At 40.6% G+C, this 14,311-nt stretch overlaps 1 protein-coding gene across 1 annotated transcript in view; it reads left to right on the plus strand.

Moving 5' to 3' along the window:
• LOC112224054 overlaps nt 1-14,311 on the plus strand; it is a 115,346-nt gene that overhangs the window by 78,698 nt on the left and 22,337 nt on the right. Inside the window, exons 4-5 of the mRNA XM_024387337.2 lie at nt 5,126-5,241; nt 7,841-7,996. Coding sequence (XP_024243105.1) covers nt 5,126-5,241; nt 7,841-7,996 — 272 coding nt within the window. The remainder of the gene's footprint in view (nt 1-5,125; nt 5,242-7,840; nt 7,997-14,311) is intronic.

Here is a 14,311-nt window from a genome sequence, read left to right on the forward strand (position 1 = left end):
AGAGGAAGTGCCACAAGTGGCAATTACAGACGTCTCCAGCGAAACATTTATCTCATAGATTTATGACCTCTGTGGTGGAATATTTGAATCAAGTGAGCGAGACTGTCCTTTCTTCAAACAATCATCTTTATTTAATATTGATTTAATTATTGCAATAATGAAGCTGTCGACCGCACACTCTAAGGTGTGTGGCCGAGAGCTTAACCTTTACAGACAATGCAGAGTTCTTATATAGCTGACACTAAAAATGCTTAGTCATGGCTGGTTCCACGCTTCCCATTGCTGATTGGGGTCCACCACAAGCCATTCTGGGTTCATTGTGTGGTTATCTGCACTCAGTGTTGTTTTAACCACACCCGGCTTAGTTTCCCAGATGCCATGATGATTTTGAGACAATGAGGGTTTTGTTCTATTCCTCCAGGATCTCTATCTCGGTTACACCCACCACATCTCATCTCTGGAATGCGGTCTTTAGGTTTAATCACCAAGTCAACTGCCAGCTCAAGCCTCAGAGGCCCAATTTAACCCACAGACAAGAGAGTACTCATAAAACCTTATCTGATGCATAAACAGCATTATTACATAATCTTGTAATTCTGTTCTCACACCTTCTAGTCATGTGTGCAGTAACAGACTCCTGTGACACCGATTGCAATCCTGCCTCTGACACTGTGAACAGTACATCAATATGAAAAGCAGATTAATGAATATACACTACCATTCAAAAGTTTGGGGTCACTTGGAAATGTTCTTGTTTTTTAAAGAAACGCACATTTGTTGTCCATTAAAATAACATCAAATTGATCAGAAATACAGTGTAGACATTGCTAATGTTGTAAATGACTATTGTAGCTGGAAACAACTGATTTAAAAAAACATAATATCTACATAGGCGTATAGAAGCAATTAAACTGGCCTTCCTTTAGACTAGTTGAGTATCTGGAGCGTAACTCATATAAAACAATTATGCTGTTGGCAGTGTCGAGACGCAGACAAAATACTCATGTTACTGCAATTGTGCCGGAGAGAGTCAAATGACAATGACCACCTCCTCGGCGTCCCATTCCCCCCAGCAGAGTTTGTGAGAGGGTGGTCAAAATGATCCAGTTTTCCTGTGTCGATGGAGCACAAGTTGTAACAGGTCACTGCTGGAGTCAAGGGTGCAAAGAACAAGAAGAGTGAGATATCTTATGAGGAATGAGAGATCTGAATAGACTCAGAGGGAGTCCCAAATGACATCCTATTTACTTTTGCACTACTCTATTCGTTGTGCACTATATAATGAATAGGGTTCTATTTGAGACACTACCTAAGTCACATCCAATCGCTTTAATTACTGACAGTAAGATCAGAGGCTGACCATCTTGGGAACTTCAGTCCCTGGAATAACATTATCTGCTGTTATACTCTGTTCAGGAGGCTTTGGGGCATTGCACTGCTTCTTGTGTGAATTCTTCTTAGCTTCTTGAGTGTAGGGGGCAGGATTTTCGTTTTTGGCTAAAAAACGTACCCATTTGAAACTGCCTATTTCTCAGGCCCAGAAACTAGAATATGCATATAATTGCAGGCATAGGATAGAAAACACTCTAAAGTTTCCAAAACCGTCAAAATATTGTCTGTGAGTATAACAGAACAGATATGGCAGGTGAAAACCTGAGGAAAATCAAACCAGGAAGTGCTGTTTTTCCTGAAAGCTCTCTGTTCCATTGGATGCCTTGCCTCCATTTAAAGGGATATCAACCAGATTCCCTTTCCTATCGCTTCCTCAAGGTGTCAACAGTCTTTAGACATAGTTTCAGGCTTTTATTTTGAAAAATGAGCGAGAAAGATATCATCGCGTCAGTGGATAGCTGGGTGTGCGCAGAGTTTTGCTTGCGCAACAGAGTGGGGCAGCCATTGTCTTTCCCTCTCCTATTGAAAAAGCGACAGTCCCGGTTGATATATTATTGATTATATATTTTAAAAACAACCTGAGTATGGATTATAAAAAATGTTTGACATGTTTCTGTGGACATTACGGATACTATTTGGAATTTTCATCTGCGATGTCGTGACCGCTCGAGCCTGTGGATTTCTGAACATAACGCGCCAAACAAATTGAGGTATTTTGTTCCATAAATAATCTTTATGGAACAAAAGGAACATTTATTGTGTAACTGGGAGTCTCATGAGTGCAAAAATCCAAAGATCATCAAAGGTAAGCAATTTAATCTATTGCTTTTCTGACTTTCGTGACCAATCTACTTGGCTGCTAGTGTTTGTAATAGTTTTGTCTACTGAGAGAGATGTCCTTACATAAACGCTTGTTATGCTTTCGCCGAAAAGCTTTTTTGAAATCTGACAGGCCAGGTGGATTAACAACAAGATAATCTGTGTTTTGTTATCTTGCACTTGTGATTTCATGAAAATTAAATATTTTTAGTATTTTAATTTGGATTTGGCGCCCTGCAATTCAGCGGGTGTTGATGAAAATGCTCCCGCTAAAGGGATGGGTGCGTCAAGAAGTTAAAGCTCCCAGTACAGAGGCCCTTGTTATAAGTTAATGGTTCTAATTTTGATCCAGGAAAAGAGAGAGATTCTTTAGGAATCCATAAATGTAATCCTGTCTGGGATTAATTACTGACCGCTGTAGAAAGTACTGTGATTTATTTGATTTATTAGGATCACCATTATCTGACACCAATGGTGACAGCTAGTCTTACTGACTGTGGTCCGACAAAACAAAAAAGACATTACAGACAAAAGACTTTACAATTTACATACATTTAAAACATTAACCTGCAGCGTGCGTTTATATATCAGGAGGCAGGTAGCCTAGTGCTTAGAGCATTTGTTCTATACCTGAAAGGTTGCTAGATCGAATCCCCGAGTTCACAAGGTAAAAATATTTTGTTCTGCCACTGAACAAGGCAGTTAACCCACAGTTCCTAGGCTGTCATTGTAAATAAGACTTTGATCTTAACTGACTTGCCTCGTTAAATAAAAAAAATCTGTGGAACATGCATGTCGGTAAATGCTCACAACAAGTAGGTCACATGAGGAAGAGCCGTTGTGCTATGAGGTGTTGCTTTATATGTTTTTTTGAAACCAGGTTTGCTGTTCACTTGCGCAATATAAATTGGAAGAGAGTTCCATGCCAGCGAGTGTAGTCAGGAAGTGGCAACTGTTAATCTATTTTTTAATGGAAAGTCTAATCAAATCACTCTCCCTGGGCTGAGGGGGCATTTATCATGGGGGAACATCTCCTAGAGTGACTCAGGACTATTGCTTATTTTTTCTGCTGAGTGACTTCAGAAAGTTTTCATACCCTTATTATTCTTATTCCACATTTTGTTGCTGAATTGAACATTTTTAAAAATCTCATCCATCTACACACAATACTCCATAATAACAAAGTGAAATTAAATAGAGACAAATGTAAAATAAAATAAGTATTCACACCCATGTGTTGAAGCACCTTTGGGAGCGATTACAGCTGTGAGTCTTTCTAGGTAAGTCTCTAAGAGCTTTCCACACCTGGATTGGGCAACATTTGCCAATTATTCTATTCTAAATTCTTCTAGCTCTTTCAAATTGGTTGTTTATCAGTTCTAAATTTTCAAGTAGATTTAAATCAAAACTGTAGCTCGGCCACTCAGGAACATTCAATGTCTTCTTGGTAAGTAACTCCAGTGTAGATTTGGCCTTGTGTTTTAGGTTATTGATCTGCTGAAACGTGAATTCATCTCCCAGTGTCTGGTGGAAATCACACTGAACCAGGATTTCCAGTAGGATTTTGTATGTGCTTAATTAACTCCATTCCATTTATTTTTCATCCTGAAACTCCCCCGTCCTTAATGATTACAAGCAAATGCATAACATTATGCAGTCATCACCATGCTTGAAATTAGGGAGAGCAATACTCTGTAATGTGTTGAATTGGATTTGCCACAAACATAACACTTTGTATCCCGGGCAAAAAGTTTAAGTGTATTGCTTGGCAACATTTTTTTCAGTATTACTTTAGTGCCTTGTTTCAAACAGGATGCATGTTTTGGAATATTTGTATTCTGTCCAGGCTTCTTTCTTTTCACTCTTTCAATTAGGTTAGATTTTTGGATTAAAAACAATGTTGTTGATCGATCCAGCTTTCTCCTCTCACAGCCAATAAACTCTGTAACTGTTTTGTTTGGCCTCATGGTGAAATCCTTGAGCGGTTTCTTCCTCTCCGGCAAATGAGTTGTGTCTTTGTAGTGACTGGCAGTATCGATACACCATCTAAAGTGTAATTAGTAACTTCACCATATTCAAAGGGATATTCAATGTCTGCTTTTTTTTAACACATCTACCAATAGGTGCCTTTCTTTGCGATCATTGGAAAACCTCTGGTCCTTGTGTTTGAAATTCACTGCTCGACTGAGGGTCCTTATAGAAAATTATATGTGTGGGGTACAGAGACGAGGTACTCATTCATAAATAATTTTGAACAATATTATTGCAAACAGACTGAGTCCATGCAACTTATTATGTAACTTGTTTAGCAAATCTCTACTCCTGAACTTATTCAGGCTTGCCATAACAAAGGGAGTGAATACTTATTGACTCAAGACATTTCAACTTTTAATTTTTTATACATTAAAAATTGAAAAACACAATTCCACTGACATTATGGGGTATTGTGATTAGGTGTAATCATCTCAATTTAATCTATTTTAAATTCAGTCTTTAACACAACAAAATGTGGAAAAAGTCAAGGGGTGTGAATAGAAAGTATGACTTTTTCCACAATTTGTTGTGTTAGACTGAATTTGAAATGGATTAAATTAATATTATAAGGTCCCTCAGTCATGCATTGAATTTCAAACACAAAGACCAGTGAGGTTTTTCAATGCTTGCAAAGGCCTATTGGTGAATGGGTAAAAAAGCAGACGTTGAATATCTCTTTGAGCATAATTGAGTGTTATCTACGGCTCCGCAATGGGCCGTGTGTGTGTGTAAATATTTGTGTGTATGTGGGCTTGTGTGCATACTGTAGGTGTATTCAGTTTGTTTATATTACGTACAATGAACTCAATGTGGTCCTAATATATACTTCCTACTTTCCTCAACTCATGTCCTTATTAGGTATTTTTGTCTTTCACTGCAGTGCTACAAATCTCATGGGTTCTCCCCTCCTCAAGGGTGCAGCAGTCTGTCAGCTGGCGCACCAACAGCAGCTCCACCGACTCTCAACAGAGCACTCCCCAAAGGGAAAAGCTTCAGGTACTCATACAGTAGAACATCTTCTCTTGTTCTTCCTGCCCCGCTTGTTTAAATGGGCCGCTCCAGTCTACAAAAGTGGATGCAGCCAAGTAAAATGTACACATATGGCACAATATAAACAGCGCTTTCATGGAATGTAAAAAAGATTTATGATGATTGCAGTTGGTAATAAATATGTTAATATGCATCTAGGCTCCGGTACCAGACACAAAGGCCCTTATCTGCATCTCTAAAAGCAGTCAGAATCGGGACATTCCCGTTTGATTCACAGTTTAAAACCTGTTATGGCTGCTGTCCCCGTACAGGGACCAACATCAGGGGAAATTTCAGAGTGACAACTAAAAATACAATTTCGTAATATTAAACATTCTTGAAAATGCAAGTGTCTTACACCCTTCAAAAGATTAGAATCTTGGTAATCAAACTACGTTTTCCAATTTAAAATAGCTATTACAGAGAACAAATCCCATGCTTTTGTTTGAGAAGAGCAATCAAGAACAGAAACATTTTCTACCATGACAGTTTTTACACATTTACATCTGAAGGTAAAATTATGACGTACATTCTGACATCTTGCTCTTATTTCTCTTCCTGAGTATCCCATTGATCAAATGAAGTGCCGTTTTCTTTGATAAAATCCATTTTTATAGCCTAAATCTAAACATTTTGTAAACTATTTGTGCAGTGAATTCAATCTCTATCAATTTTTTACGGAGCATTCGGCGTGATTCGCCCCTGTAAACAATAATTTATTTCGTCATGGTGGGTTTCAGTGCATTCCTCTGGATGTTTGCAACACAGTCAAACAACGTTGGTTTTTTTGCGGGGAGAATTGACCGAAGTGAGCTGATTTGAAGACAACGATAAATGACTACCTGACGCACCAATAATTTTAGCTTCATTGATTGAAGCTTCATTGATTGACTATATTTCTGCCCAATGACCACTGATCTTCTTGAAATCTAGCTGGGTAGATAGCCAATGAGCTGAGGTAAACGCCAGTATGTAATGGTTTGGGGTTGGACCACAATTCCTTGGTTGTAATCGCACGCGCAGGGAACTCCATTTTCGCCTTAACGATCAGAGGGGTTGCTGTAAGCCTTTTTACGCACAGCTGTATTTCGGAAAGTTGTAGTTTCAACGATTTCATTGAAGATATCCTGTCAAATACGTCATGTAAAGCGAAGTCAAACTCTAAAGTAAAAGTGAAAGTGAGACAGATTTTTTGTTTGAGGAATCTTGGAGTGTTATGATTCAAACGAACTGAGGAGCTGTTTCTGCAAGGACAGGACGTACTTCTGGACGGGTAAGTGCTAATGCCGTTTTATGAAATATAAATATATATGAATATTATATATAAAAATAAATAAAAATATTTGGGGTTTTTTGCAATGAAATGTGTAGTTTGTTTTTGTGTGTGTGTGTGTGTGTGTGTGTGGTTTGTTTGGGTGTGTGTATATATATATATATATATATATATACACAAACAATGGCCGGAGTTGAATGGAACACCTTAGTGACTGTTCCCTCTGCTCTATACAATCAATACATATCTGTTTATTTTATGTGATGATAAAAGGCTCATACAATACAAATATGTTTTTTTTACGTTTTCTTTCACAGTGATAGCGACTCCGACTGGGAGGCCCCGGTGCCAAGCTGCCCGCTCTACCTGTACCCCCAGTGGTGTTCATATGCCACAGTTCATTACTGCAGGCATGACTGTGCCTTAGAGCCAAAAGGGCACAGCATGGAGGCGTCGTTGTGTTCTGTGTCGCTTGAAATGCACCACTTGTTCAGTTTGCCTCTGCTTTACATCAGAAAGAGACTGCTATGGGACATGGCACACGCAGCAAAATATTATGACGAGGACTTCCAAGGGGTGTGTACTGTTTTTTTAAAAATATTTATTTATATTGATTTGTAAACATTTTTTTTTCTGTGTGTGGGTGTTAGAATTGCTTTTTGATATGTTGTATATAGTTATTTGCACTGCTGTATATAGTTATAGGTCATTTCACCAATTCGGCCACTTGGGGACATTTGGGCAACTTGTGTAGGACACCTGGGTGACTTCATGCTAAATGTCATGTAGCTCACCCATTCCTGAAGTTAGTCAGTCTCAAACTTTACACACCTACAGTTGCCCTCTTGTGTTATCCATCAAAATTATCTCCAGCATCCTATCTGACTGTGTGGCTATTCTAGTACATGTGAAAGATGATGCTACAACAATAAAAAACAGAAATGTATGCTCTTTCTTTCTCTTTTCTTCAACCAGATCTACTGTGTTATATTCTCCAACATTCAATTAACATTTCCACAAACTTCAGAATGTTTCCATTCAAATGATACCAAGAATATGCATATCCTTGCCTCTGGGGCTGAGCTACAGGCAGTTAGATTTGGGTATGTCTTCAGGCGGAAATTGAGAACAAAGGGTTGCAGCCATAACAGGTTTTAACAGAGTTAGCAGCTAACATGAAAATCACACTGATGGCTTCACAACAGCGAAAATATTATTTTTATCTTCAAATAAGATTACCCATTTCAATGTTTTCTGGTTCTGTCACGTATTATTTTACATGGCTCATTCCAGGAGTAGCTCCCTGTCACTCAGTCCACCCCAAAGACACCAGGACACTCATCACTTCAGGACCCTGCCAATCTCTCGAGGACCAAGGGTTGCTGGCCCCGCCTATAAGCACCTGCAAGAGGTAGAGTCTACAGAGATGGAGGCGGAGTCTTTAAGAGGGTAAGCACCTGGATGTTCTGCTTTGCTTTGAAACTGAATGAGGACAGTGTTAATAGCAAGGTTTTTTGGTCTTGATAAGTCCGTTTGAATTATGTGCTTTGAAATAATATTAATGAGTATAAATATTCTGTTTACCTTGAACCACCTTGAACTAAGTTAACTTAAATGACGCAACACTCCATGTCGCCCCACATCTTGTGTTGCATTTTCATTTTGAACGAAAACAAGTGGGTTGAGCCCTGAGCCGCCTTGGGCTGGCCTTCTGGGCATGGTGTGTCTTCCCGCCTAATCTAACAACCCTGCTGGAACATCACCCCGACACTTGAGATGAAGTGAAAGTCACTTGCAAGCTACAGCTGCTGTCACGACTGTGTGTAGAGACGGACCAATGCGCAGCGGAGGTTGAGTTCCAAATCTTTATTTCTTTGTGAAACTTAAGCAAAACAAAACAGTAAAGAAACAACGAAACGTGACTAAGTGGTGCACAAAACACAAAATAATATCCCACAAGCATAGGTGGGAAAAACAGCTACTTAAATATGATCCCCAATTAGAGACAACGGTTATCAGCTGACTCTAATTGGGAATCATACAAATCACTAACATAGAAAATAAACAAGAACACCACATAGAAATAAATAAACTAGATCACGCCCTGACCTACTTCACCATAGAGAAACAATGGCTCTCTATGGTCAGGGTGTGACAGCTGCCAGAAACAAACACCGAGCAGACAAAACTAGCTAACTTGTTTTCAGATAAACTGTCCTGGTAGCAGGGACAATGTTTTCAGAAAATCTTGACAGAAACAAACATCATTCTTAGATCTGAATCAACTCGACCCCAAAAGAGAAAAAAAAGTGAGAAGAAGACTGCTCATGACCATAAACCAGATAAACATTGGAATTAATTTTGAAAGGTGGAAAATGGAGTGAAATGGCCACTGTTCTCATGGACTGGTAGATAAGGGTTGTTGTGTTTTTAACCTTAGTGTGTTCAATGTTCAAGCTAGCTAACACTGCTTCTTAGCTAGCTAACATCTGTATTTGGACTGTTTTGTACTCAAAGTAATCTAACGATAGCTACATCATGTAGCTACACTGTACAAACCCCACAAGATGCCCAATGCATTTATTAAAACTGGCTAACGTTAGCTGGCTAAAGCAAGATATGCAGATTGTTGACATAGTAGTGTGTGTGGTTGTTGATTTTTAGCCCCGAACCACACCATAAAATGCGTCAATCTAGCTATAGAATTCAGTCCGGTAACATCACACAAACATGTATTTCTCAGGGAGATACTGGTGGAGAGAGTTGGATTTCAAGGGAACCTAAGGTTAAGCTGGACAATAGAACAAGTCAAAATTCACCCAAGGCTGAAAAACGGCAAAAGAACGTTGGCTGAGCACGAACGCTAGCACGAGGCCATAGCGAATGAATTGAAACGGACCTTCGCAGAGCCTCTTCTGACTGGAGTGATGCTTAGAATTCAATTTCTCCTAAATGGCACAAGAAAATGCATCCCTTTTTAATTTTATAACTGCAATCTGTTCTTATGACGAAACTGGAAAAAAAATAACTTGTGTAGAAAGTAAACATCCGCACCTCGATTATGCTCATGTCTGTGTAATGAGGAAGTAGGGAAAAATGAAAACTTCTGACTATTTCTGGTCTAGTGATCGATGACAACTGCGGATTTACATAATTACAAAGAGGAAATTCTCCTGATTTAAAATGGTGTCTGTCTTGAAAAATCTAAATATTCACATTGCGAGATATTTTGTGAAATAACCAGACATACCTATATTTCCCCGATAGGAAACAATGGGATGACCTCAGAGTTCATGAGTCATTTTTTTGTTGTTGTTGTTGTTGACGTTTTAACTACCAGCAATTGGTAACAGCATTGTACACTGCCCAAACTTACATCATTTGCAATAATAGGTTATCGTGATTAAAATGGTGTAGAACTTCAAACCATTAAAATACAGAAATTTTGAGCAATTTGGCAAAATAGACAGACAAATTTCCTCATATCAAATGTTATTGGTCACATACACATGGTTAGCAGATGTTATTGCGGGTTCAAGCTAGCTTGTGCTTGTGCTTCTAGTGCTTCTAGTTCCGACAGTGCAGCAATATAAGCAAGTAATCTAACAACTCCACAACAACTACCTAATACACACAAATCTAAGTGAAGGGATGGAATAAGGAAATGTACATATCAATATATGGATGAGCAATGACTGAGTGGCATGGGCAGGATGCAATAGATGGTATAAAATACGGTATATACATTTGGGATGAGTAATGCAAGATATGTAAACATCATTATTAAAGTGGAATTAATAAAGTGACTAGTGAAACATTTGTTAGAGTGGCCAATGATTTCAAGTCTGTATGTCGGCAGCAGACTCTCTGTATTAGTGATGGCTGTTTAGCAGTCTGACGGCCTTGTGATAGAAGCTACTTTTCAGTCTCTCGGTCCCTGCTTTGCTGCACCTGTACTGACCTCACCTTCTGGATGGTAGCGGGGTGAACAGACAGTGGCTCAGATGGTTGTTGTCCTTGGTGATCTTTTTAGCCTTTCTGTGACATCAGGTGTTGTAGGTGTCCTGGAGGGCAAGTATTTTGCCCCCGGTGATGCATCGTGCAGACCGCACCACCCTCTGTTGAATCCTGAGCTGTAGTCAATAAACAGCCTTCTTACATAGGTATTCCTCTTGTCCTTATGGGATTGTGCAGTGTGATGGCGATTGCATCAACTGTGGACCTATTGTGGCGGTATGCAAATTGCAGTGGGTCTAGGGTGACAGGTAAGGTGGAGGTGATATTATCCTTGACTAGTCTCTCAAAGCACTTCATGATGACAGAAGTGAGCGCTACAGGGTGATAGTCATTCAGTTAAGTTCCCTTTCCCTTCTTGGGTACAGGAACAATGGTGGCCATCTTGAAGCATGTTGGGACAGCAGACTGGGATAGGGAGAGATCGAATATGTCTGTAAACACACCAGCCAGCTGGTCTGCCCATGCTCTGAAGACTCGGCTAGGGATGCTGTCTGGGCCGGCAGCATTGCGAGGGTTAACACATTTAAATGTCATACTCATGTCGGCCATGGAGAAGGAGAGCCCACAGTCCTTGGTAGTGGGCCGCGTCGGTGGCACTGTATTATCCTCAAAGCGGGCAATGAAGGTGTTTAGCTTGTCTGCAAGCAAGACGTCGTGTCCGTGATGTGGCTGATTTTTATTTTCGTGATTATCTGTAGACCCTGCCACATACGTCTCGTGTCTGAGCCATTGAATTGACACTCCACTTTGTCCCTATACTGACATTTTGCTTGTTTGATTGCCTTGCAGAGGGAATAAATACACTGTATTTCAGCCAAATTCCCAGTCACCTTGCCATGTTTAAATGTGGTGGTTCGCACTTTCAGTTTTGCTCGAATGCCGCCATCTATCCACGGTTTCTGGTTAGGGTAGGTTTTAATTGTCACAGTAGGTACATTATCTCCTATGTACTTCCTTATGAACTCAATCAGCGTATAAATCGGTATTATTCTCTGAGGCTATCCGGAACATATCCCAGTCAGCGTGATCAAAACAATCTTGAAGCGTGGATTTCGATTGGTCAGACCAGTGTTGAATAGTTATTGTCACAGGTGCATCCTGTTTGAGTTTCTGGATAGGAGGGGAGGAGCAAAATGGAGTCGCGGTCAGATTTACCTAACGGGAGGTGGAGGAGGGCCTTGTATGCATCGTGGAAGTTGATTAGTAAGCAGTGATTAGGAAACTCTGTCACCACCAATAAATCCACTATAAATTAGAATTTCAATAAGCATTTTTCTACAGCTGGCCATGCTTTCCACCTGACTACCCCTATCCCGGTCAACAGCATTGCACCCCCAACAGTAACTCGCCCAAGCCTTTCCCATTTCTCCTTCTCCCAAATCCAGTCAGCTGATGTTCTGAAACAGCTGCAAAATCTGGACCCCTACAAATCAGGCGGCCTAGAAAATCTGGACCCTTTCTTTCTAAAATGATCTGCCGAAATTGTTGCAACCCCTTTTACTAGCCTGTTCAACCTCTCTTTCGTGTAATCTGAGTTTCCTATTGATTGGAAAACTGTTGCGGTCATCCCCCTCTTCAAAGGGGGTGACACTCTTGACCCAAACTGCTACAGACCTATATCAATCCTACCCTGCCTTTCTAAGGTCTTCGAAAGCCAAGTCATCAAACAGATTACCGACCATTTAGAATCCCACCGCACCTTCTCCGCTATGCAATCTGGTTTCAGAGCTGATCATGGGTGCACCTCAGCCACGCTCAGGGTCCTAAATGATATCTTAACCGCCATCAATAAGAAACAATACTGTGCAGCCGTATTCATTGACCTGGCCAAGGCTTTCGACTCTGTCAATCACCACATCCTCATCGGCAGACTCAATAGCCTGTGTTTCTCAAATTATTGCCTCACCGAGTTCACCAACTACTTCTCTGATAGAGTTCAGTGTGTCAAATCGGAGGGCCTGTTGTCCGGGCCTCTGGCAGTCTCTATGGGGGTGCCACAGGGTTCCATTCTTGGACCGATTCTCTTCTCTGTATACATCAATGATGTTGCTCTTGCTGCTGGTGAGTCTCTGATCCACCTCTACGCAGACGACACCATTCTGTATACTTCTGGCCCTTCTTTGGACACTGTGTTAACAACCTTGCAGACAAGCTTCAATGCCATACAACTCTCCTTCCGTGGCCTCCAACTGCTCTTAAATACAAGTAAAACTAAATGCATGCTCTTCAACCGATCGCTGCCTGCACCTGCCCGCCCATCCAGCATCACCACTCTGGACGGTTCTGACTTAGAATATGTGGACAACTACAAATACCTAGGTGTCTGGTTAGACTGTAAACTCTCCTTCCAGACTCACATCAAACATCTCCAATCCAAAGTTAAATCTAGAATTGGCTTCCTATTTTGTAACAAAGCATCCTTCATTCATGCTGCCAAACATACCCTCGTAAAACTGACCATCCTACCAATCCTCGACTTCGGCAATGTCATTTACAAAATTGCCTCCAATACCCTACTCAATAAATTGGATGCAGTCTATCACAGTGTCATCTGTTTGGTCACCAAAGCCCCATATACTACCCAGCACTGCAACCTGTACGCTCTCGTTGGCTAGCTCCCGATCCGTACTCGTCACCAAACCCACTGGCTCCAGGTCATCTATAAGACCCTGCTTGGTAAAGTCCCCCCTTATCTCAGCTTGCTGGTCACCATAGCAGCACCCACCTGTAGCACGCGCTCCAGCAGGTGTATCTCTCTGGTCACCCCCAAAGCCAATTCCTCATTTGGCCGCCTCTCCTTCCAGTTCTCTGCTGCCAATGACTGGAGCGAACTACAAAAATCTCTGAAACTGGGAACACTTATCTCCCTAACCTGCTTCAAGCACCAGCTGTCAGAGTAGCTCACAGATTACTGCACCTGTAGATAGCCTATCTATTATTTAGCCCAAACAACTACCCCTTCCCCAACTGTGTTTATTTTATTTATTTTGCTCCTATGCACCCCATTATTTCTATTTCTACTTTGCACATTTTTCCACTGCAAATCTACCATTCCAGTGTTTTACTTGCTATATTGGATTTACTTCGCCACCATGGCCTTCTTTTGCCTTTACCTCCCTTATCTCACCTAATTTATTCACATTGTATATAGACTTATTTTTCTACTGTATTATTGACTGTATGTTTGTTTTACTCCATGTGTAACTCTGTGTTGTTGTATGTGTCGAACTGATTTGCTTTATCTTGGCCAGGTCACAATTGTAAATGAGAACTTGTTCTCAACTTGCCTACCTGGTTAAATAAAGGTGACAAAAAAAGTAAAACATTCAGTGTTTTGCCAGCCTGGGTACTACAATCATTATTATGATAGAATTTAGGTAGCATTGTTCTCAAATTTGTTTTGTTAAAATCCCCAGCCACAGTAAATGCTGCCTCAGGATATATGGTTTCCAGTTTGCATAGAGTCCAGTGAAGTTCCTTGAGGGCTGTCATGGTATCGGCTTGAGGGGGGATATACACAGCTGTGACAATAACCGTCGAGAATTATCTTGGGAGATGATACGATTGGCATTTGATTGAGGTATTCAAGGTCGGGTGAACAAAAGGACTTGAGTTGCTGCATGTTATTACAATTACACCATGAGTCGTTAATCATCAAACATACACCCCTGCCCTTCTTCTTCCTAGAGAGATGTTTATTCCTGTTGGCGCAACGCACAAAGAATCCCGGTGGCTATACCGAATCCG

This window comes from Oncorhynchus tshawytscha, linkage group LG25, assembly GCF_018296145.1.
Source record: "Oncorhynchus tshawytscha isolate Ot180627B linkage group LG25, Otsh_v2.0, whole genome shotgun sequence".
Lineage (NCBI taxonomy): Eukaryota > Metazoa > Chordata > Actinopteri > Salmoniformes > Salmonidae > Oncorhynchus > Oncorhynchus tshawytscha.